This window comes from Danio rerio, chromosome 14, assembly GCF_049306965.1.
Source record: "Danio rerio strain Tuebingen ecotype United States chromosome 14, GRCz12tu, whole genome shotgun sequence".
Lineage (NCBI taxonomy): Eukaryota > Metazoa > Chordata > Actinopteri > Cypriniformes > Danionidae > Danio > Danio rerio.
The window spans coordinates 58692501-58714550 of NC_133189.1; the positions used below are offsets into that span (position 1 = coordinate 58692501).

A 22050-nucleotide genomic window follows, 5' to 3' on the forward strand; every position below is an offset into this window, starting at 1 on the left:
CCGGTTCTGCAGGCTGAGTAACTCGCGTTTCTTCTGTAATATCAGTTTGACATTAGCCGGATCCCTCAGTAATGTTTATAAGCGGTGTTAATAATGTTTAAGCTGACCCTACCATGGCGTTGGAGCAGTTGAGCAGGCAGAGCACCGACAGGATGAACCATCTCCTCCGGTACACCGTGAACCGGGCAGCGGCTTCTGCGGCGGGGTCAGGCCGGTCAGCAGCGCTCGAGCTCTGGATCAGCGGCTCGGTCTCCGCGCTTTCCCCCTCCATCATCCAGCAGGACGGGGGAATGTCCTGTTTAAAGCCCGAGCGCGGAGTCCATTAGCGTGCGGAGACGGTGCTGTTGGAGACGGCGCGCATGCCCACACTGAGGCTCCAGAGCCGGTGTGTGTGGAGCTTCAGTTCCGCGTCTAGAGGAGGGAGAGGCGGGGTCAGCTGTGGAGGACACGCCCATACTTCCCTCACACACTCCTGCTGTTACACCCTACACCACACACTGCCACTGCCAATAACACTGATACTGTTAACAACACTGCTGTTACTATTGATAATACTGCTGTTACTGCTAATATTACTGTTAATAATACTGCTGTTACTGTTAGTAATACTGCTGTTATGCTGCTGCTGTTTCTCCACATACTCCTGCTATTACTGTTTCTAGTTCAGCTGTTTCTGCTGCTTTTCCTCTTCACATCACTGCTGTTGACAGTACTGTTGTTGTTCCTGATGTTTCTCCTCATGCTGCTGCTGTTTCTGCAAATCTGCATTTCAGATGTTGTCCAGTGTGACGCCGGACCCTCCACTAATGCAGAGTCTCTGAAACACACATGAATATCTGATCATCATCTGTCAGAACCCACAGCACTGAAGCGCAGACTGATGAAGCGCCGGCGCAGACTTTACTCACTGCAGCTGATCACAGCACAGTTTAGGAGCAGTCTTATTCTCCTGCTCAGCTGTGTGTGTGTGTGTGTGTGTGTGTGTGTGTGTGTGTGTGTGTGTGTGTGCATGTGTTTATCTGCTGTTTCAGATCTATGCATATTCCTCTAATTTATACAATATTTAAACTGTGCATGAACTCGGGCTGACGTTACTCCTGCTGTTACTCAGTCACAGAGCCGCTGTGATTTCACCATCATCATCATCATCATCAGTAGGCCCAGACGCATCTGCAGACATCTTTTGCTCGTTCTGCAGAGAATTTTGTAGAAGACCTGCAAATTTATGCCGAACAATTTTGGGAGCTTCAAAACTAAAAACTTAATATAAGAATCAAAAATAACACATTTTTACTTTTAATTATTGTTTACAATGCAAATCCAATTAGATCCAGTCATTTGGTCATCAAAGCAAGTCTCTCATGTAATATCTCCACTACAAGACAAACAAATATGACTAAACTCTATTGTAAATCAGTCAAATTCATTCATTCATTTACAGTGTGAGTGTGTATGGGTGTTTCCCAGTGATGAGTTGTGGCTGGAAGGGCATTCATTTACTTTTCGGTTTAGTCCCTTTATTAATCTAGGGTCGCCACAGCGGAATGAACCGCCAACTTATCCAGCATATGCTTTATGCAGCGGATGCCCTTCCAGCCAGGCGATGCAGTGGCGCAGTGGGTAGCACATTCACCTCACAGCTAGAAGGTCTCTGGTTTGAGTCCCGGCTGGGTCAGTTGGTGTTTCTGTGTGGAGTTTGCATGTTCCACACAAACACAGGGAGGTTTCCCCCACAGTTCAGACACATGCGCTACAGGGGAATTGGGTAGGCTAAGTGAATGAGTGTGTATGGGTGTTTCCACTGCGTAAAACATATGCTGGATAAGTTGGCGATTCATTCCGCTGTGGCGACCCTAGATTAATAAAGGGACTAAACCGAAAAGTAAATGAATGCCCTTCCAGCCACAACCCATCACTGGAAAACACCCATACACACTCATTCACACACACTCGTACACTACGGCCAGTTCAGTTGATCAACAACACGGGGAGAACATGCAAACTCCACACAGAAACACCAACTGACCCAGCAGCGACCTTCTTGCTGTGAGGCGATCTTTGTAATTAACATTTTGATTTTAGTCAGTAATATCAGTGAAATTAATTTAAAAGCTGAATAAATATAAACACACACACACATACACATACACACACACACACACACACACACACACAGAAGTAAATGAGCAGACTCAGTGATGGGCTGATGATGATCTGCTGATTTCTGCATGCTCAGACTCCATGTGGGCCTAATCATCAGTGAGATCTGACTGAAACTAAACACAGGTGATTTATTTCTGTTTCTTTGTCTTTATGAGACACATTTGGCCCAAATGTTGAATTGTGAAGGTAATATGGAATAGAGACACACACATCTGTATTCTGTCAGTTTGGTAGAGCCGGTGTCCTGACATTTGATCCCGTCATGCTACAAACCCTGCATTTGGCTGCTTCTGAGGTTGGGTTAGGGATTGGGGATATTACAGCTTCATATCACACTGCTCCGCATTAAACTTTACACTGGCAGCAAAATCTGATGAGTGGCTGATTGCGTCACCACAATGTGCTGCCTACTTATTGAATAGGAGGTAGGACTCTGAGAAAGGCAGGACAGAACACTTGCAGCTTAATGTCTTGAGTTTGATCCTAAAGCAAGCGCTGATAGAAGTGTTCCCTCAGCACAGGCCAGTGCACATGACCAAAAAACTAACCAGTAATGCAGGCTACTCGTGTACATGCACAACAAATAAACTAACAGAAAACTGCTGATCATGCTGGAAAACAATCAATAAAACTGTTTTATTCAAATTAAATTGAAAAGGAATTAAACTGAACACACCAACATAATGTAAACATCAAACATGAAGATCAGCATTTCACTTTAATCTCGCATTCAAATTCAGAAATGTTTTATTTATGTGTCATGAATGTACACATGCAGCCACGGCTATGTTTATGTGTGTGTGTGTGTGTGTGTGTGTGTGTGTGTGTGTGTGTGTGTGTGTATTGAGCATGCTCTGATGCTGACAGCCTGACATGATGTCAACTTCTAACATTCCCACCAGCACATCAGAAGCGAGATATTGTGTTATAGTTGATTTGTGTTAACCCCCTCATCAAAGCTGCAGCAGTATTGTGGTGTATGTGTGTGAAAGAGCGTGAAGAATCATAAGAGTGTGTTCTTGTTTGCAGATGAATGTGAGTGAGTGTATGCTAATGCCGTTCACCCCTCCTCCTCCTCCTCCGCGCATGCGCAGGCGCTCCGGAGCGCTGTTTCGGCCTGTTTCGGCACTGGCCGGACATTTTCGCCTCTTTGTTTTACAGATAGTGGATTTAACTCGGATTCAGGCCGATTTCCAGCCGCCGCTCCGCCGGGAAACAGGTCAGTTCCGCTAAACTTCACCCGCTGCTCGCAGCCTGTCGCTCGGCCGCGTGTGGAGCTGCTGCTCGGACGGAGAGCCGCGAGTTTTCATCTATTCTGCTGTGTGTTTTCCGCTCGATGGCAGCTCTGCATGGCGTGTGTGTGTGTGTGTGTGCGCGCGTGTGTATGTGTGTGTGTGTGTGTGTGTGTGTGTAGGCCTGCAGGTCCTCGTGTGTTGTTGTGAAGAAGCTGAAAGTGTGTGTTTCGGGCTGTTTGAGGAGCCCGCAGAGCTGTGTGTGTGTGTGTGTGTGTGTGTGTGTGTGTGTGTGTGTGTGTTCTGCTCTTCCTCAGTATGGAGTCTCACTGAGCTTCATCATCCTCATCTCCTTCGTCGCGCTCTCTCTCTCTCGCTCCCTGTGTGTGTGTGTGTGTGTGTGTGTGTGTGTGTGTGTGTGTGTGTGTGTGTGTGTGTGTGTGTGTGTGTGTTGAAAGTTGTGCTCTGTCTGGTTGTGTTGCTCATATCAGATGCGGCCCTCAGGAAAACTTCATCCAGACCTGGAGCCCAGACTCCTGGAGACACACACACACACACACACACACACACACAGCTGTAGTGATGTTTGTAGTGTACAGACTGTATGTCCTGTGCTCTCCCCAAACCCAGCACACACTCCACACCTTTACATCTTCACACTCCTCCATCCTGTCTGCTTCATCAGCTGTTTACCCCATGGAGACTCGGTGTTCGTCCCCATGAGTCTGTGTGCATTCAGCTTTAGGACCCCAGTAGGATACAAAAATCCAGTACACACACACACACACACACACAGGTGAGCGGGTGTGTTTGTTTACAGTGTTCACTTTAAAGTAACTATGCTGTGTTTGGTCAGCTGTGTGTGTGTGTGTGTGTGTTTGTGTGTGTTTACCGCACTAAGAGACTGTACTGTGGTGAATCTGGCCAGAGCTGTGTTGAATGAGCGGCACATGTACAGATATCTGTGTGTTGTGTGTCCAGTTGTGGTGCTGTTGTGTGTTAGGGTTAGGTGTGTGTCCCGCACAGAATCACAGAATCAACACGCACACACACACACGCAGCAGTGTGGTATGGCTGTGTTTCGACACTGGTGGGAGGCGTGCGTTGGCTCGAGTGCCTCAGTGTTCCACTAGTGCCGATATAGAGCCATCAGGCACTGCCACCCTGCTGTCTGATATTGCGTTTATTCCACAGTTTGACAATATAGTCATGTGTGTATTAAGGAAAATTAAACACAGAGAGTCTCAAAACTCTTGCGTATGAGGAACTACTTTCTTCCGCCGTTCATTGACATCTGCAGCTGACGTCAGAACAGCAGGAGGCGCTGCTCATTCCCCATGGTCAGTGTAGCGCTGGTGTCTGACTGATTCTCTAGCGTGATGTCTACAGTGAGGACAGAAGCGCTGCAGGGCTCACACAGCTGCTGGACATCCTGGATAATGCTGCTGGAGGTGTAATATGCTGCTTTCACGCTTCGAGTAGTGCTTGGGTTTTGGACACAGTGTGTTGAGTTTGAGATTGTGACTGTTTTGGTTGCATCTGAGCCCAAATTGAGTTGATGTGAGCTTTAAATGTGTTCGGCAGCGTCTGTGCGAGTGCATGCAGTTGTTGTCGTGTGAGCAGTTTGTATTGTTACGTGTTGAGCTCATGCGCAGCGTCAGGAGGCATTCAGGCGCACTGCATATTAACAATACTAACCGCGAACGCAGCGCTCGGGTCTGGGTACGAGAGAATGAACACAACACTGACAGGGTTAGTTTTAGAAACCACCTAAAGTCACAGATAACGGCACGTCTGATCAGATTTCTGTTCTGTTTTCTGTTTTTGGCCGAGCTATCCCAGTCGATCTGCACTCAGTGTTCAGCAGTCTAAGCTCAAATGTGGGATGGTGTTTTTTGGAGAGCACACTGGATTTAAATGTGGAAAGCGTAATATATAAACCTAGTTTACCGCGGTTGAAAGTGCTTGAAAAGGGCTGGAGTTTGGAGTTGGAAAAGGTGTAGGAACTATGAGCTGATTTTGCTCACATTGTAAGATTATAAGGCGGCGTTTACACGAGTGCGTTTAGTTTTAAAACGGCGTTTTAGCATGAAAACGATCCGCGTCCACACGAGTGTTTTACCCAGCGTTTCTGAACTGCTCTCCGTCTACATCAAAACACTGAAAACGCACATCACGTGACCACACACACACACACACACACACACACACACTCGGGCATGCGCTGCAGCCCATCTACCCAGATGAGAGCTGTGCTGGTCGGACTTCTCATCAAGCGTCTCCCGCTGGATCTAATCTCGAAATTTATGCTCATTTTCGATTATCGAATCAAAAAATAGAGTCGTCGATGCTGCCACGCCCCCATGTCACGTCAGCTTGGCTTGCCAAGCGGGAAATAACAGGCTTGTTGAAGTGCTTGTTAAACTGCAGACGCAGGAGACCCGTCGACAGAACTTAAACCCTCTCCTCTTTCAATGAAGTCGCCGGTGTGGAAGCATTTTGGATTTCCAGTGAGTTATGTTGACAACGTTCAACACAGTTTTGCAAGCTCTGCTATGTACGTATTACGTACGGTTCATCCGATAGACATCACCGGCATCGCGATCCTCCGCCTGCCCCCGTTGCAAATCCGCTGGCGAAAAGTACACACTCAGGCCCTGTTTACACTGTCTTTGTTTATAAATGGCATTTTAGAACGACAACGATTCGACATCCACAGTGGCGTGTAGCATTTCTGAGCAGCCCTCCTTCCTCTCTACCTCTGAAAATGCACATCACGTGACCACACACACACAGACGCACACACAGCCATGCGCTCCAGACAGCAGGTCCAGGCAGTCAGAGGACTGCTTCAATCTTTCACTCACTTGTACTTAGTCATTTTAGCGAACGCCTCAGATACTGTTGGCTGGTTTCTGTTGGTTGTGCGTCTTTTTTACCGACGCCATTATAACGACACAGATCACTGCCTATTCACGAGTCCCGCAGAAAAAGTGATTGACAGGTGGTGATTATGTGTGTATCTTGCCTTTATTCATTTACTGTATGATTTGTTTATGGGTAAAACAAAGACCATGCAGGTCAGGTAGTTTAAACGGTAGGCTACTAATAATCAATTGGTCATTAATTAATTAATTATTCATAATCGAAAATCAAATCGAATCGAGGATTTGGAGGATCGTGACACCCTTACTCACTATATTTATTAAACGGGATATTTCATTCATCTTGTTGTCTTTAACGACATGTTCCCTGACTTTGGTCATTGGAATCTATTACTTGTTCTCAGGTAACGTGTTTTGGCTGAGCGCAAAGATAAGTTAATGATTAATGTAAGCACGTACATTCTGTATATTGACTGATCGCTTGCCTTTATTTCCTATAATGTATAAACTTATTGTATGTTACACTTTTATAATGGCCATTATTGATTATTAATCTGATATTCAGCAGAAGAGAGGCTGTGTTTCGTATTTTCACTGAAATTGACAGGAGGCAGTGTTGTTATCGGCTCCATTTAGTTATAAATATCCACACAGTGAAGATGACGCTCATATATGCAGCACGACGCCTCAACATGTCTGCTGTCTGATAAGTTGCTGATATTAAAATGAAAATAGGCAGTTCATTATATCATGTTTACATTTTATTGTTGAGAAAGTGAAGCAACGTAGGCAGGGTGATGTGAATGAAGTTATAAAGTACACTGTTCCCTGTGAAGATTTACCCGTGTCCTCGTCTGTTTTCCATATCAAACTGAGAAGAAGAGATGCAGCCTTGATCAAACTTGCGAAGTCTGAACTTACAGGGAGAGAATGCAGGACTGAACTGTGTGTGTTAGGCTGCTTAATATTGAGTGAATGTCAGCAGCGCCGCCTCTGTTTCCAGATGTCTCCGTTTTCCCTCATCCACACTGACACGCAGCAGCAGCGCTTCAGAATGAACACGGCCTCTCCAGCCTTTCCATAACACTCTGTTTTAGCTGCTCGAAAACTCTGGCGTAGTGTGGACGGATGGTGTAACAGCAGCAAAACTTATGCGTTTTAAACCGAAAACACACTAGTGTAAACGAGGCCTAAGACTGAACACCATCAGTCTAGAGAGATTTCCCAGTGTTACTCTGCTGCAATCAGGAGATCACAATAATTAACCCTGAACAAGCCAAAGACAACAGCAGATCCCTGAGGTGTAAATACAGCACTACAGCACACACCAGAGCGAGAGAGATGCACTGATGCCCAGGTCAGACTGCAGGATGTTCACAGTAGTCGTGTGTCAGATGTGTTCACACTGCATGGCTCTGGCTAGTGTTCTGTCGGTGCTGTGTTTACGCTGTAGGATGGATCGGCGGCGTCAGGAGAGTTCACACTGCATGATCTCACAACCAAACAAATGCGAGAAGTGACATGGAGACAGCGCGAGAGCATGTGATATATCTAACGTTATTAACTACATCATGGAAAACGTGTGTTGCTCATTGGGCTTCTGTAGAGCATTAGCATCTCTCCTCAACTGTTTTAACTTTGCGACCTGGTTGTGATATTGATCAGATGACACGTCAAACAGAAGGTGCTCCTGCCTAATTCACAGTAGTGTTTCCTCCATTTCTTGGGTCCAAATAAACTGAAGATGAGCTCTTTTAACTCCTCCTCGTCCTCCCGCTGGCCTGCAGGTACACACACTAGAGGATGCTGCTCTCTGATTGGCTGCAGGTGATCGCGGATGTTATGTTCAGTCATTTCACACAGCAGGATTATGAATCACCGACAGCTCCAGATGTTCAGCACGCCAAATATCTGACGGGTGTCTGCGACTCCTCGGAGAATCTCTCGTATCGTGTCTTTAAGAGTTCACGCTGTGTGATTGTCTCTCGCGTGCACGAGCACTGATTTACCTGTGATCTCAGGCATTTGTCAAAACCTGTGGGCGAGTCAACATCAGGGCTGAAATCCTGCAGTCTGACTCGGCATTACTGGTTCTATACTGATCTGGGGTCTGTTCTATTACTGGTTCTATACTGATCTGGGGTCTGTTCTATTACTGGTTCTATACTGATCTGGGGTCTGTTCTATTACTGGTTCTATACTGATCTGGGGTCTGTTCTATTACTGGTTCTATACTGATCTGGGGTCTGTTCTATTACTGGTTCTATACTGATCTGGGGTCTGTTCTATTACTGGTTCTATACTGATCTGGGGTCTGTTCTATTACTGGTTCTATACTGATCTGGGGTCTGTTCTATGTATGTGGATTACTCGGTTAGCTGGATGTGGTTCTTGATTTGACTGATCCAGGATCGTTTTGTTCTTCAAAGCTCAAACCTGTTCGGGAGCAGCGGCTCATCTCATATAAACAGGATTAGATCGGGTCAGCTCTGGCAAATGTACAGGGCTGTCAAAATTAATAGTTTTTTTGGTGCACTGCGATGCAGACGTGGACAATTCGGTATCGGTTCAGGAATAATCATAACCGGTTATTATGGACTGACGTCATTTACCTCCTATGTGCTCTGTAGTGAGGGAGGCGAGCGGGGGTATTTACAACACTCCAGGAGCCAACGCAGGGCCGACCCGTGGCATAGACAGTATAGGCACATACTAAGGGCGCTGTACGTCCAGGGGGCACCAGAAATGAGCACGGACCCTAAAAACATCTAAAGTGTGTTTCCTACACAAAGACAAAGCTGCTTATGTTTTACAGCTGTCTTTCTTTTCTTTTCGCTCGACATTATGAGCACTGCTCCGTTTAAGCCCTCGCAATATGTGTTTAGCCGGGAGAGCTCGCGCGGAGTGGAGCTCTCAGTAAAGGACCGCCAGAAAATGCTTCTTTTTTCACTTTTGTTTTTGCTCGGCTCAGCGTGAACTCTCCCGGAGGGGTGTGTGTGTGTGTGAATGAGAGACAGTGTGGTGATGTGTGTGTGTGTGTCTGTGTGTTTATACAGACAGCTTGTTATAGCCTCCCCCCAAAATATAACACTGTGTATGGAAAGCATCGTCAATGCACCGTGATGCACCGAGATATCGAATTGAACCGTATCAATGGCATAACAATCGTAACCGAACCGAACAGTGAGACCAGTACTGGTTCACACCTCTACAAGTGTAATACTGAAAGTGTGACGCGATGCTGATATCTCCTTACAGTAGTGCCCTTTAGATTACATACACTCGGGAAAATAGTAAAAGAGTTTAAAAATGTACACATACACATTTATAATAATTATTAGTAATATTAAATAATTAAGGGGCGACGCGGTGGTGCAGTAGATAGTGCTGTCACCTCACAGCCAGAAGGTCTCTGGTTTGAGTCTCGGCTGGGTCAGTTGGTGTTTCTGTGTGGAGTTTGCATGTTCTCCCCGTGTTGGTGTGGGTTTCCTCCGGGTGCTCCGGTTTCCCCCACAGTCCAAACACACGCGCTATAGGGGAACTGGGTAGGCTAAATTGTCTGTAGTGTATGAGTGTGTGTGTGTATGGGTGTCTCCCGGAGATGGGTTGCAGATGGAAGGGCATCCACTGCATAAAACATATGCTAGAATAGTTGGTGGTTCATTCCACTGTGGTGACCCCAGGTTAATAAACAGATTAAGCCGAAAAGAAAATGAATGAATGAAATAATTAATAATAATAATAACTCATGCAATCTGCACTCTGAAATAAAAGTACAAATGGGCTGGTTCTCCCACGGGGACCGAAGAGAACAGTTATTAATATGGACTGTTTAGATGTAAACGTGTAGCATTTTAAGGTACCGACCCAGCTTTGTATATTGTGTATGATAATAGACATGCGCAATATTCCACTGTTAGTTTGTTTTATACAGGAATAATAATGTTTGCCAGTGGTTCTAAAGTGGGGGTCAGGGCCCCCCGAGGGGTCGCGGGACAATGAAAGGGGGTCACCTGGTGATTTCCAAAAATATATTAAGTTTTAACAAACCAAATCTCTTATTATTAAACCATAAACCTTATTTAATACATAACATACTGAAGAGAACAGAATTAGTCGAGTATAGTTACCACATACTACTGTACACAGATACTTTAATAGCCTATAGTGACTGATTCTGTTGGACTGCGACCCCCCCCCGGGGTGATCACATTATATTAAAGACACAGCATCAGTGTCACATGCAGCAGACTGACTTACACCACCAGCTTAAACTTCCACAGCACATTTACAGCACTCACATCAACAAATAAATGTCTGTGTCTGTGTCTGTGTGTGTGTGTCTGTGTCTGTCTGTGTGTGTGTGTGTGTGTGTGTGTGTGTGTGTGTGTGTCTGTGTCTGTCTGTGTCTGTGTGTGTCTGTGTGTGTGTCTGTGTGTGTGTGTGTGTGTGTGTGTGTGTGTGTGTGTGTTTGTGTGTGTGTGTGTGTGTCTGTGTGTTTGTGTGTGTGTTTGTGTTTGTGTGTGTGGGTGTGTGTGTGTGTGTGTGTGTGTGTGTGTGTCTTTGTGTGTCTGTGTGTGTGTGTGTGTGTGTGTGTGTGTGTGTGTGCATTACAGCTTGCTCATTAACAGATTTGATGATTGTCCTGGTTAACTCTGTGGTCTGCTGTAGGTGTGGAATATATGAATGAAATACAAATTCACATCTTCTAGTCCAGTTACCCAACTGAAAATGACAAATCAGAACACTCCAGCTTTAAATAGGAGAATTAACAAAACTCTGCTAACGGTCTAATCTGATTCTATTCATTATGCTAAGCTAAGCTAAAAGTGACCCACCAGAACAAGATATCAGCTGAACGGGTTTAATAGTGTGTTATTATCCGTCTTCAAGTGTTCAAGACTATACTGTATATCTAGAAGAGTCCAGCACCTCCCTGTCAGATCACGTGTCCAGCAGTTCTGGATTAATGCTCTATTAAGCTCCAGTAGTGTTGCTGAGCGCTGCTCATTATGTATTTGTGTTGGTTTACAGTTCCCCTGAGCTGCACACACTGCTGTCACTGATAGGTGGCGCTGCTGAGGCCTGTGTTTGATCAGTCAGTGAAGCTCAGGTGTTGTCAGTGGATTATTCAGCAACAGGGATGCTCATTTCCGTTAATTTTACCAAGCGACATCATCACTGGTTAACCGAATATTTACCGTTAACAGATGAGTATTGCATTATTATTCATTAAATAAATACCAGACGGTCTGTTCTGTGTCTGACACATGTCGGTGTGATGTATGCTGCTGCAGGAATATATGCTGACCGCCTGCTGTTGATGAGGGTTATTCTCTCGCTGGTCATGATGAAGGTGTACAGTGAGTGTTGGGGCGCGTCACACCTAGAGCTGTGTTTGGGAACCTGTGCTGTTTCCCCAGTTAGCGCTGTTTGTTTGACATGTGTGAATCCAGCAATCGAGCTCTGATCCACACCAAGACCACCAGTCTGAGACGGCCTGAGTGAGGAGGTCTCGGCTCGAATGAAACAGAAATGCAGCGATTATAATGAGAAAGCAGTACTAACTAACAGACCAGCCCAGTGCACAGTGCATTATGGGTATGTAGTAGACACAGCTATATGAAGAGAGAATGAGCAGCAGGGCGAGACGTCATCATTCCTCCTGCTAAATGTGTGTTTCATGTGAAAGCATGCTGATCTGTAAACCAGAGCGCTTTATTAGTGTTAGCAACACTGACTGAACTGCAGACTCTGTCCATCTGATATTTCTCTCTATAATGTAAAGCCTATAATGCATAATAATAATAATAATATATAATAATAATAATAATAATACTATATAATAATAATAATATATAATAATAATATATATAATAATATATAATAATATATAATAATATATAATAGTAATATATAATAATAATAATAATAATAATAATATATAATAATAATAATATATAATAATAGTAATATATATATAATAATATATAATAATAATAATATATAATACTAATATATAATAATAATAATAATAATAATAATAATAATAATATATAATAATAATAATATATAATAATAGTAATATATATATAATAATATATAATAATAATAATATATAATACTAATATATAATAATAATAATAATAATAATAATAATAATTCTCTCGTTTCCAGACCTTTACATTTTTCGCATCTGTAGCTCTGTCATCAGGACTGAGTGATTGACAGCTGATATTAACCAATCCATTCGCGTTCTGTTCTAGTGCAGTGGGCCAATCAGAAGAGCTTGAAGGTGGGACAAGCATTGCAGGTTTTGTTTAATGCGTGAATGCCTCCTAAATCCATGCATATGGTGAACATTTTGTTGTGAAAACTGATTGACCATTGAATTATTATTAATATTATTATTATTACTACAACTATTATTATTATTATTATTATTATTATTATTACTACAACTATTATTATTATTATTATTATTATTAATAATAATAATAATAATAATAATAACAACAATATTAAAATTAATAATATTAAATAATTGATAATAATAGTTGTAGTAATAATAATAATAATAAAAATAATATTAATAATAATAATATTAGTAACATTACTATTAATAATGATATTGATAATAATAATAATAATATTATTATTAACATCATTAATATTATTATTATTAATATTAATAATCATAATTGTAATAATGATAAAAAAATAGTAGTAATAATAATATTAACAATAATAATAACAACAATAATAATTATATTATTATTATTATTATTATTATTATTATTAATAATAATAATAATAACATTCATAATAATAATAATAATAATAATAATAATAATAATAATAACAATGATAATAATAATCATAGTAATAATAACATTCATAATAATAATAATAATAATAATAATAATAATAATAATAACATTCATAATAATAATAATAATAATAATAATAATAATAATAATAATAATAATAATAACATTCATAATAATAATTATAATTATAATAATGCCATAATTATAATAATTCCTTGTATTTTTAATATGCTTTTCTGCACACTCAAAGTGGTTTACACATGTTTTGTTCTAGCTGCCGCATCTCTATCCCACGGCTCTGTGTGGGAAACTCTCACCTCTGATTTATACGTGCTGAAGGTGTCTGTGTGTGTCAGCATTGAAGAGTGGAGTGCAGTGCTTCACTAATCATGTCTTATTGCTCATCATCATGAATACAAACAAACACACTGAACAACAAACCCTGACCAGTGACGGGAGAGATTACTGGCTCATGCTGTGTTGTGCTCCGGTCAGCAGCTCTGCTGTGTGAAAGTGAAGCGCAGCGAGAACAGAGCGACACTGGAGCAGCTGCAATCCTGTTCCCATCTACAGGAGTGAAGCAGACTTACAGTGAGCCGTCCGCTGGATTCAGACACAGAGAGAGGTCAACATGTCAAGATAAAGCTGAGATGTTCATGAGGAGACCTTCATCATCACTCTAGATATCGCCGCTGAGGTGTGCTGCTCTGCTGTCTGATCATCACATTTGCTGGAGTGTCTGCACATGTTACTGAGGCGTTTATTCAGACTCCTGTGTTCCCTCTGCCTCCTCTCAGATATTACACTTTCACATTATTCTTATCTTCATCAAAGGTTTATTTATTTCAGTTTGGCTGGAATAAGCACAGCTGTTACATAATGTAAACTGATTATTATTATTAACCGGCCACAGAAATGCTGTATTCAGTGTCCACAGATGAAGAGCTCAGCTTTACTCTGCTCTGGGGAACACTGACAGATTCTCTGAGCTTCCTTATCCACGATCTCCTGTGTGTGTGCGTGCGTGCGTGCGTGTGTGTGTGTGTTTAGCCACTGTTTCCTTGGTTACTATAAGAGCTTGTGTAGCGAACGCAGACGCGGTTCGCGTCGTCCGCCTCAGTTTCGGCCCTTGTTTTGACTCTCGAGGCGTGTCCAGCTGAATTCAATCAGCTAGTGCTTTAGGGGTTATATAAACAACTAGTTCACCGCGGCAGCGGTCGCGGCAGCCTCGTGTGAAGACCGCCTCGTGTGAAGACCGACGAGGGTAAAGACCATCGACTCTACCTGCGCGACTCCACCGAGCAAAGACACCGACAAAGCACTTGAGTAATTTACTTTGTTGTTTTACTTTACACTTATTTTTTGTTGTCAGTGCACTTTTATTATGTGTTTTCTAATTCCTGTTGTTACTAACACTCGCAAAACACGGGAGGTACGCTGCAGGCGTAATCCTCACAACCTTCGTTCAATACATGTATCTACTATTTCACAACTCTCTCTCTCCGTGGGCCTCTGGAATTGTCAATCAGCTGTTAACAAGGCTGATTTTATTACCTCCATAGCTACATATTCTGACTATAATCTCATGGCTCTAACTGAGACCTGGTTGAGGCCGGAGGACACTGCTACACATGCTACTCTTTCTGCTAATTTCTCTTTTTCCCACACTCCTCGTCACACAGGGAGAGGGGGTGGGACTGGACTACTAATTTCCAAAGAATGGAAATTTACTCTGATACCGTCCCTGCCAACAATCAGCTCCTTTGAATTCCATGCAGTCACCATTATCCACCCCTTCTACATAAATGTGGTTGTCATCTACCGCCCACCAGGTAAATTAGGTCACTTCCTAGATGAACTGGATGTTCTTCTCTCATCTTTTTCTAATTTTGCCACTCCCTTATTGGTGCTAGGTGACTTCAACATTTACGTTGACAAACCGCAAGCTGCAGACTTTCAGACTTTGCTTGCCTCTTTTGACCTAAAAAGAGCACCTACTTCTGCTACCCACAAATCAGGTAATCAGCTAGACCTTATTTACACACGACACTGCTTCACTGATCAAACAATAGTAACTCCACTACAAATATCTGAACATTTCCTTCTGTCTCTCAACATCCACATTACTCCTGAGCCGCCACACACTCCAACACTGGTTACCTTTCGCAGAAACCTACGATCTCTCTCACCCAATAGACTATCCACCATTGTTTCAGACTCTCTTCCTCCATCTCGCAAACTCACTGCACTTGATTCGAACAGTGCCACTAATACACTCTGCTCCACACTAGCATCATGTCTAGACCGATTATGTCCTCTTGCATCCAGGCCAGCCCGTGCCTGTCCTCCTGCACCCTGGCTCTCGGATGCTCTCCGTGAGCATCGCTCAAAACTTCGGGCTGCGGAGAGAATTTGGCGGAAAACTAAAAATCCTGCACATCTCTTAACATACCAAACTCTTCTGTCCTCTTTCTCAGCTGAGGTTACTTCTGCAAAGCAGACGTATTACCGTCTGAAAATCAACAATGCCACTAATCCTCGCCTACTTTTTAAAACATTTTCCTCCCTCCTCTATCCTCCTCCTCCACCCGCATCCTCCACACTTACTACTGATGACTTTGCTACATTCTTCTGCACCAAAACTGCAAAAATCAGTGCTCAATTTGCTGCACCTACAACAAACACGCAAGATACAACACCAACACCACACACACTCACCTCTTTTTCTCAGCTCTCTGAGTCTGAGGTGTCCAAACTTGTGCTATCTAGCCATGCAACCACCTGTCCACTCGATCCCATTCCCTCTCATCTCTTGCAAGCCATCTCTCCTGCAGTCATACCAACACTGACTCACATAATTAACACATCTCTTGACTCTGGTTTATTCCCCACTACATTTAAGCAGGCTAGGGTAACCCCACTGCTAAAGAAACCCAACCTGGACCATACGCTACTTGAAAACTACAGACCAGTATCCCTGCTTCCATTCATGGCCAAGATTCTGGAGAAAGTAGTGTTCAATCAAGTCCTGGACTTTCTTACTCAAAACAATCTCATGGACAACAAGCAATCCGGCTTTAAGAAAGGCCACTCAACTGAGACTGCCCTGCTCTCGGTCGTGGAGGATCTCAGACTGGCTAAAGCAGACTCTAAATCATCAGTCCTCATTTTGCTGGACTTGTCAGCTGCTTTTGACACTGTCAACCACCAGATCCTGCTATCTACGCTTGAGTCACTGGGCGTTGCGGGCACTGTTATACAATGGTTTAGATCTTACCTCTCTGACAGGTCATTCAGGGTGTCTTGGAGGGGAGAGGTGTCCAACCTACAGCATCTAAACACTGGGGTACCTCAAGGCTCTGTTCTTGGGCCACTTCTCTTCTCCATCTACACATCATCTCTAGGACCAGTCATCCAGAGACATGGATTCTCTTACCACTGCTATGCTGATGACACCCAGCTATACCTCTCTTTTCATCCTGATGATCCCTCGGTTCCAGCTCGTATCTCAGCCTGCCTGTTGGATATTTCACACTGGATGAAAGATCATCATCTTCAGCTGAACCTCGCAAAAACGGAAATGCTTGTAGTTTCTGCCAACCCGACTCTACACCATAACTTTTCAATCCAGATGGATGGGGCAACCATTACTGCATCCAAAATGGTGAAAAGCCTTGGAGTAACGATTGATGACCAACTAAACTTCTCTGACCACATTTCTAGAACTGCTCGATCGTGCAGATTTGCACTCTATAACATCAGAAAGATCCGACCCTTCTTATCTGAACATGCAGCTCAACTCCTTGTTCAAGCTCTTGTTCTCTCCAAACTGGATTACTGCAACTCTCTACTAGCCGGGCTTCCAGCTAACTCTATCAAGCCTCTTCAACTGCTCCAGAATGCAGCAGCACGAGTTGTCTTCAATGAACCTAAACGAGCACATGTCACTCCGCTGCTAGTCCGTTTGCACTGGCTGCCAGTTGCTGCTCGCATCAAATTCAAAACTCTGATGTTTGCCTACAAAGTGACTTCTGGCCTAGCACCTTCTTATCTGCACTCACTTCTGCAGATCTATGTGCCCTCCAGAAACTTGCGTTCTGTGAATGAACGTCGCCTCGTGGTTCCATCCCAAAGAGGGAAAAAATCACTTTCGCGAACGCTCACGCTCAATCTGCCCAGTTGGTGGAATGAACTCCCTAACTGCATCAGAACAGCAGAGTCACTCGCTATTTTCAAGAAACGACTAAAAACTCAACTATTTAGTCTCCACTTCACTTCCTAAGCTGCAATTGCCTCTTTGAATATCACACTAACTGTACTCAAAAAAAAAAAAAAAAAAAAAAAAAAAAAAAAAAACTACTAACACTTCCCTTCTTAGACTTTACAGACCTGAAACTTGCCTTTAGTACTTATTCATTGTTGCTCTTGGTTGTGTAAATTGCTTCCTTGTCCTCATTTGTAAGTCGCTTTGGATAAAAGCGTCTGCTAAATGACTAAATGTAAATGTAAATGTAAATGTGTGTGTGGTCTTTACCTCTGTAGGTTTAATGATTAGAGCATGACAGAGCATGCAGACCGCGCTCAGTCTCCAGCAAACATGTTGTTCGCTTGTATGTTTACAGAGTTTCTCCCCACAGCGACACACACACACACACACACACACACACACACACACACACCAGTGTTGTCATGATACTGGAATTGGATGCTGAAATTTGAAAAACGTCTCATGAACATTTGAGTGCTGTTGAGTGTGTTCTTGAACAGTGCTGATTGGCTGTTGTGTTCACCTGCTCAACAGAAATGACTGTGATTGGCCGTGAAGGTCATCAGCTCATCAGCACTGAGTGTGACACAGATACAGGCACACTGCAGTGTTTAAGAGTGCGTTCACACCTGTGGACTGATTCTCTTGTTCTGAAACAGTGACAGAGCTGTTCTGTGCTCTTGGTGCGCTTCGCTTTCACACGGCAAAGTTTCAAAATGGAGCAAAAGAGCTAAAACAAGTCTCGTGCGAGTAAACGCTCCTCACATCAGAGTTTCAGGGTTTATTCCCGCTCAGCTGTCAGGCGTCCTTATTTTAATATATGGCGGTGAGCAGTCAGACATTATTAGCAGAAAGCTTTCGTTATGAATGGTGACATCCTCAGACACAGACGTCGTCAGCAGAGGTAAAGCAGAGGGAAGACTCTCTCATGCACAGCGCTTGGCTAGACTGCAGGTCGCTCAATGTTCCTGACAGATAAACAGCTCTGGGTAATAGTTCAGCATGCTTTCACTTTCATATCTAACATGAGACGCTCATATACCGGTAGGAATGATGACCTCCCGCTCTACTCATCACTCTCTTCATATCGCCGTATGCCTGTGACATATCCATGATACACTGTGAAATAGCCGGGCTCGGGTCGTTTCGCTTTCTCACTACAATCGATCCGCTCCAGAGTTTGTTTCAATAAGGCGAGTCCACCTCATTCAGGCCATCTCGGACAGATTGATTTGGCGTGGATCTGAGCGTGATTGGTGGATTCACATATGCCAAACGCACCGCGCTAACTGGGCAAACGAGACCGGTTCCCAATCAAAAGTGTAGGTGTGAAAGCAGCCTAAAGCCGCGACTCCTCAGCGGATCTCTCGATGTCGGCTTATAAACAAACCAGCTGATGGACGTGACTTTAAGATGCTTCAGTGTTCCAGCGTCTGTGTTACACTCAGTGAACAGCGGTGAGTTCAGGATACTGATGACCTTCACAGCCAATCACGGTCATCTCTGTTAAGCATGTGAACACATTGGCCAATCAGCGCTGTTTAAGAACACACTCACCAGCGCTCAAATGTTAGCAGGACATTTTAAAGTTTCAATATCGACTGGTACCAAATTCCAGTATCATGACAACCCTAACACACACACACACACACACACACACACACACACACTGTACGCGCATACTGTGTTATATGTGTGTGTTTAGGGCTTCAAAACGATTATCAATTGAAGTCAAAATTATTAGCATTAGAATTATTTTTTTTTATAAATATTTCCCAATTGTCTGGAGAAAGGCTTATTTGTTTTATTTTAGCTAGAAGAAAAGCAGGTTTAAATATTTTGGAACCCTTTTTAAGGTCAATATTATTAGCCCCCTTAAGCAATATATATTTGAGGGTCTGCAGAAGAAACTACTGTTATACAATGACCTGCTTAATTACCCTAATTAAGCCTTTGAATCGCACTTTAAAAATTAAAGAAAAATATCATGTGCTGTCATCATAGCAAAGATAAAAGAAATCAGTAATCAGAAATGAGATGTCAAGACTGTTACGTTCAGAAATAAGTTGAGGAAAATCTTCTTTCCATGAAACAGAAATTGGGGGGGGGGGGGAGGGCTGCTAATATTCAGGAGGGCTGATAATTCTGACTTCAACAGTATACACACAGTTATTTTCCACCCTGCAAAGGTAAGAGAAATAAATACAATAGAATAAAAATATGAAACAAACTGAGCTTTAAGCATCTGCACTGTCAGAAACACACTTGAGCTCCAGCAGTCCTTCAGTCCAGAGCAGAGAGGCGTGATCTCCTTCTGCTCGATTAATGATGAAACAGGCGGCATCGCGCGCTGTCTCTTTAATGGTTTCTCTCTCACGTGTCTTGATTCTCATCTTGTTTGTTTATTACACAAATGAAGGTTAATATGAATAATCACTAAACACCGCATTTTCACACCTATTTGACCATTAAAGCGCTCACGTTAAGATGACTTTAGATGTCTGCTCTCCTCTGCTCGTCTCAGTGTGTGAATGAGAGCGAATGCTGACCGGCCACACACACACACATACACACACACACACACACACACACACACACACACACACACACACACACACAGTCTTTCATGCTTTTAAGAGCATCAAATGTGTAGGCTACAGCTGGAAAGGGGCGTTATATGATGCAATAATCGTTTATCTCCATTAATGCTTTTTCAGAATCGTTTGAAGCCAAAATCCAAATCGAAATCGGATTTTTGATTAAATGCACAGCCATATGATGTGTGTGTGTGTGTTTCGGCAGTGATGTTGTTTTAATGATTGTGTGTGTGTGTGTGTGTGTTTGTGTGTGTGTGTGTGTGTTTCAGCAGTGATGTTGTCTAATTGATGATGTGTGTGTGTGTTTCGGCAGTGATGTTGTGTTGATGATGTGTGTGTTTCAGCAGTGATGTTGTCTAATTGATGATGTGTGTGTGTTTCGGCAGTGATGTTGTGTTGATGATGTGTGTGTTTCAGCAGTGATGTTGTCTAAATGATGATGTGTGTGTGTGTGTGTTTCGGCAGTGATGTTGTGTTAATGATGATGTGTGTGTGTTTCAGCAGTGATGTTGTCTAAATGATGATGTGTGTGTGTTTCGGCAGTGATGTTGCGTTAACGATGTGTGTGTGTGTGTTAGGGTTGTAACGGTATGAATTTTTTACGGTATGATAATCGTCTAAAACAATACCACGGTTTGACGGTTTCGCGGTATACGGTATGTTACAAATGTTACAAAATAATAGAACAGTGAAGCAAATTTGACTTTTTCCAAATAATATATTTTTAGTTACTATAAACAACACCACTTACAATGAACAAATAAAAATAAGAAAATAATAAATAATGTGTCAAAGTCCAAATAAAGTCCAAATAAACATGGTGCAAATCCTCAGTAAAAAATAGATATAAATATTTACTATACTATAAATAGTTACATAACGAAACTAGATTCAATATGGAACATCCTTAGGTTTTATGTGCCAGCATGGATATGGTTGTCTGTGGATATAGATTTGGATATGGATGTCTGCAATGCAGACAAACAGCTGCACCTTCATTTGCGTCTTTTGAAAACAGCAAGAGCAGCAGTTCGTCTTTGCTGTGTCACTGTTTTGTCATGTTTCTGTGCTGCTGTGCATGCAAAAGTACTTAGTATGAGAATTATTTCATGCAAAACTTGTTTTTTTTTGCGTTTTATTTAGCTGCGCATAAATGTATGCCTATCTCTCATTCCGTGTTTTTCAAAAAGCTTGGTCCACAAACAAAAGCGAAACCTATGCTTATTGGCTGTGATATAGCGAGTTTGAACCAATCTGGGCATGGAGGAGGGACAATGCATCAAAGTATCATGTCTGGTTTGTCCGGAGACACAGTGACGAGCGTTTCTTTGTCAAATCAGCGTTGTCAAATTTTGATGACATAACCGCACTGATTCCGGAGCCTCTGAAAGTCCGCGAATGTTATGTGATACAGCACTGGAAAGCTGAGATTCTCTTCTTTATGCCAATCTTTGAATTGTATGAATCGGATCAGCGGATCAAAAGTTATTAAACATTTAAGAGCAATACTTATTTTTAGCCGCGGTCGGCTGTCTCGGTCTTTAAGGGTTAAAACCGTTGATATGCAATTGTTCATGGTATGATAATCGTGCACGTTCAAATCGTGGTAAACCGTCATACCGGTATATTGTTACAACCCTAGTGTGTGTGTTTCAGCAGTGATGTTATCTAAACGGTGTGTGTGTGTGTGTGTTTCGGCAGTGATGTTGTTTTAATGATTGTGTGTGTGTGTGTGTGTGTGTTTCAGCAGTGATGTTGTCTAAATGATGATGTGTGTGTGTGTTTCGGCAGTGATGTTGTGTTGATGATGATGTGTGTGTGTTTCAGCAGTGATGTTGTCTAAATGGTGATGTGTGTGTGTGTGTTTCGGCAGTGATGTTGTGTTAATGATGATGTGTGTGTGTGTGTTTCGGCAGTGATGTTATCTAAATGATGATGTGTGTGTGTGTGTTTCGGCAGTGATGTTGCGTTAACGATGTGTGTGTGTGTGTGTTTCAGCACTGATGTTGTCTAATTGATGATGTGTGTGTGTGTATCGGCAGTAATGTTGTGTTGATGATGTGTGTGTATCGGCAG

The 22050-nt window shown here is 42.8% G+C and overlaps 2 protein-coding genes across 2 annotated transcripts in view; one reads left to right on the forward strand and one right to left on the reverse strand.

Annotated features, from left to right (window-relative positions):
- The window catches only part of slc49a3 (solute carrier family 49 member 3), a 9220-nt gene extending 8821 nt beyond the window's left edge, over positions 1 to 399 (reverse strand). The window contains 1 exon segment of the mRNA NM_001020587.1: positions 113 to 399. Coding sequence (NP_001018423.1) covers positions 113 to 271 — 159 coding nt within the window. The 5' untranslated portion in view covers positions 272 to 399.
- Positions 400 to 3269: 2870 nt separating this feature from the next.
- Positions 3270 to 22050, forward strand: part of pcgf3 (polycomb group ring finger 3) — a 36160-nt gene continuing 17379 nt past the window's right edge. Inside the window, exon 1 of the mRNA XM_073922360.1 lies at positions 3270 to 3382. The gene's annotated coding sequence lies outside the window, so the exon portion shown is untranslated. The remainder of the gene's footprint in view (positions 3383 to 22050) is intronic.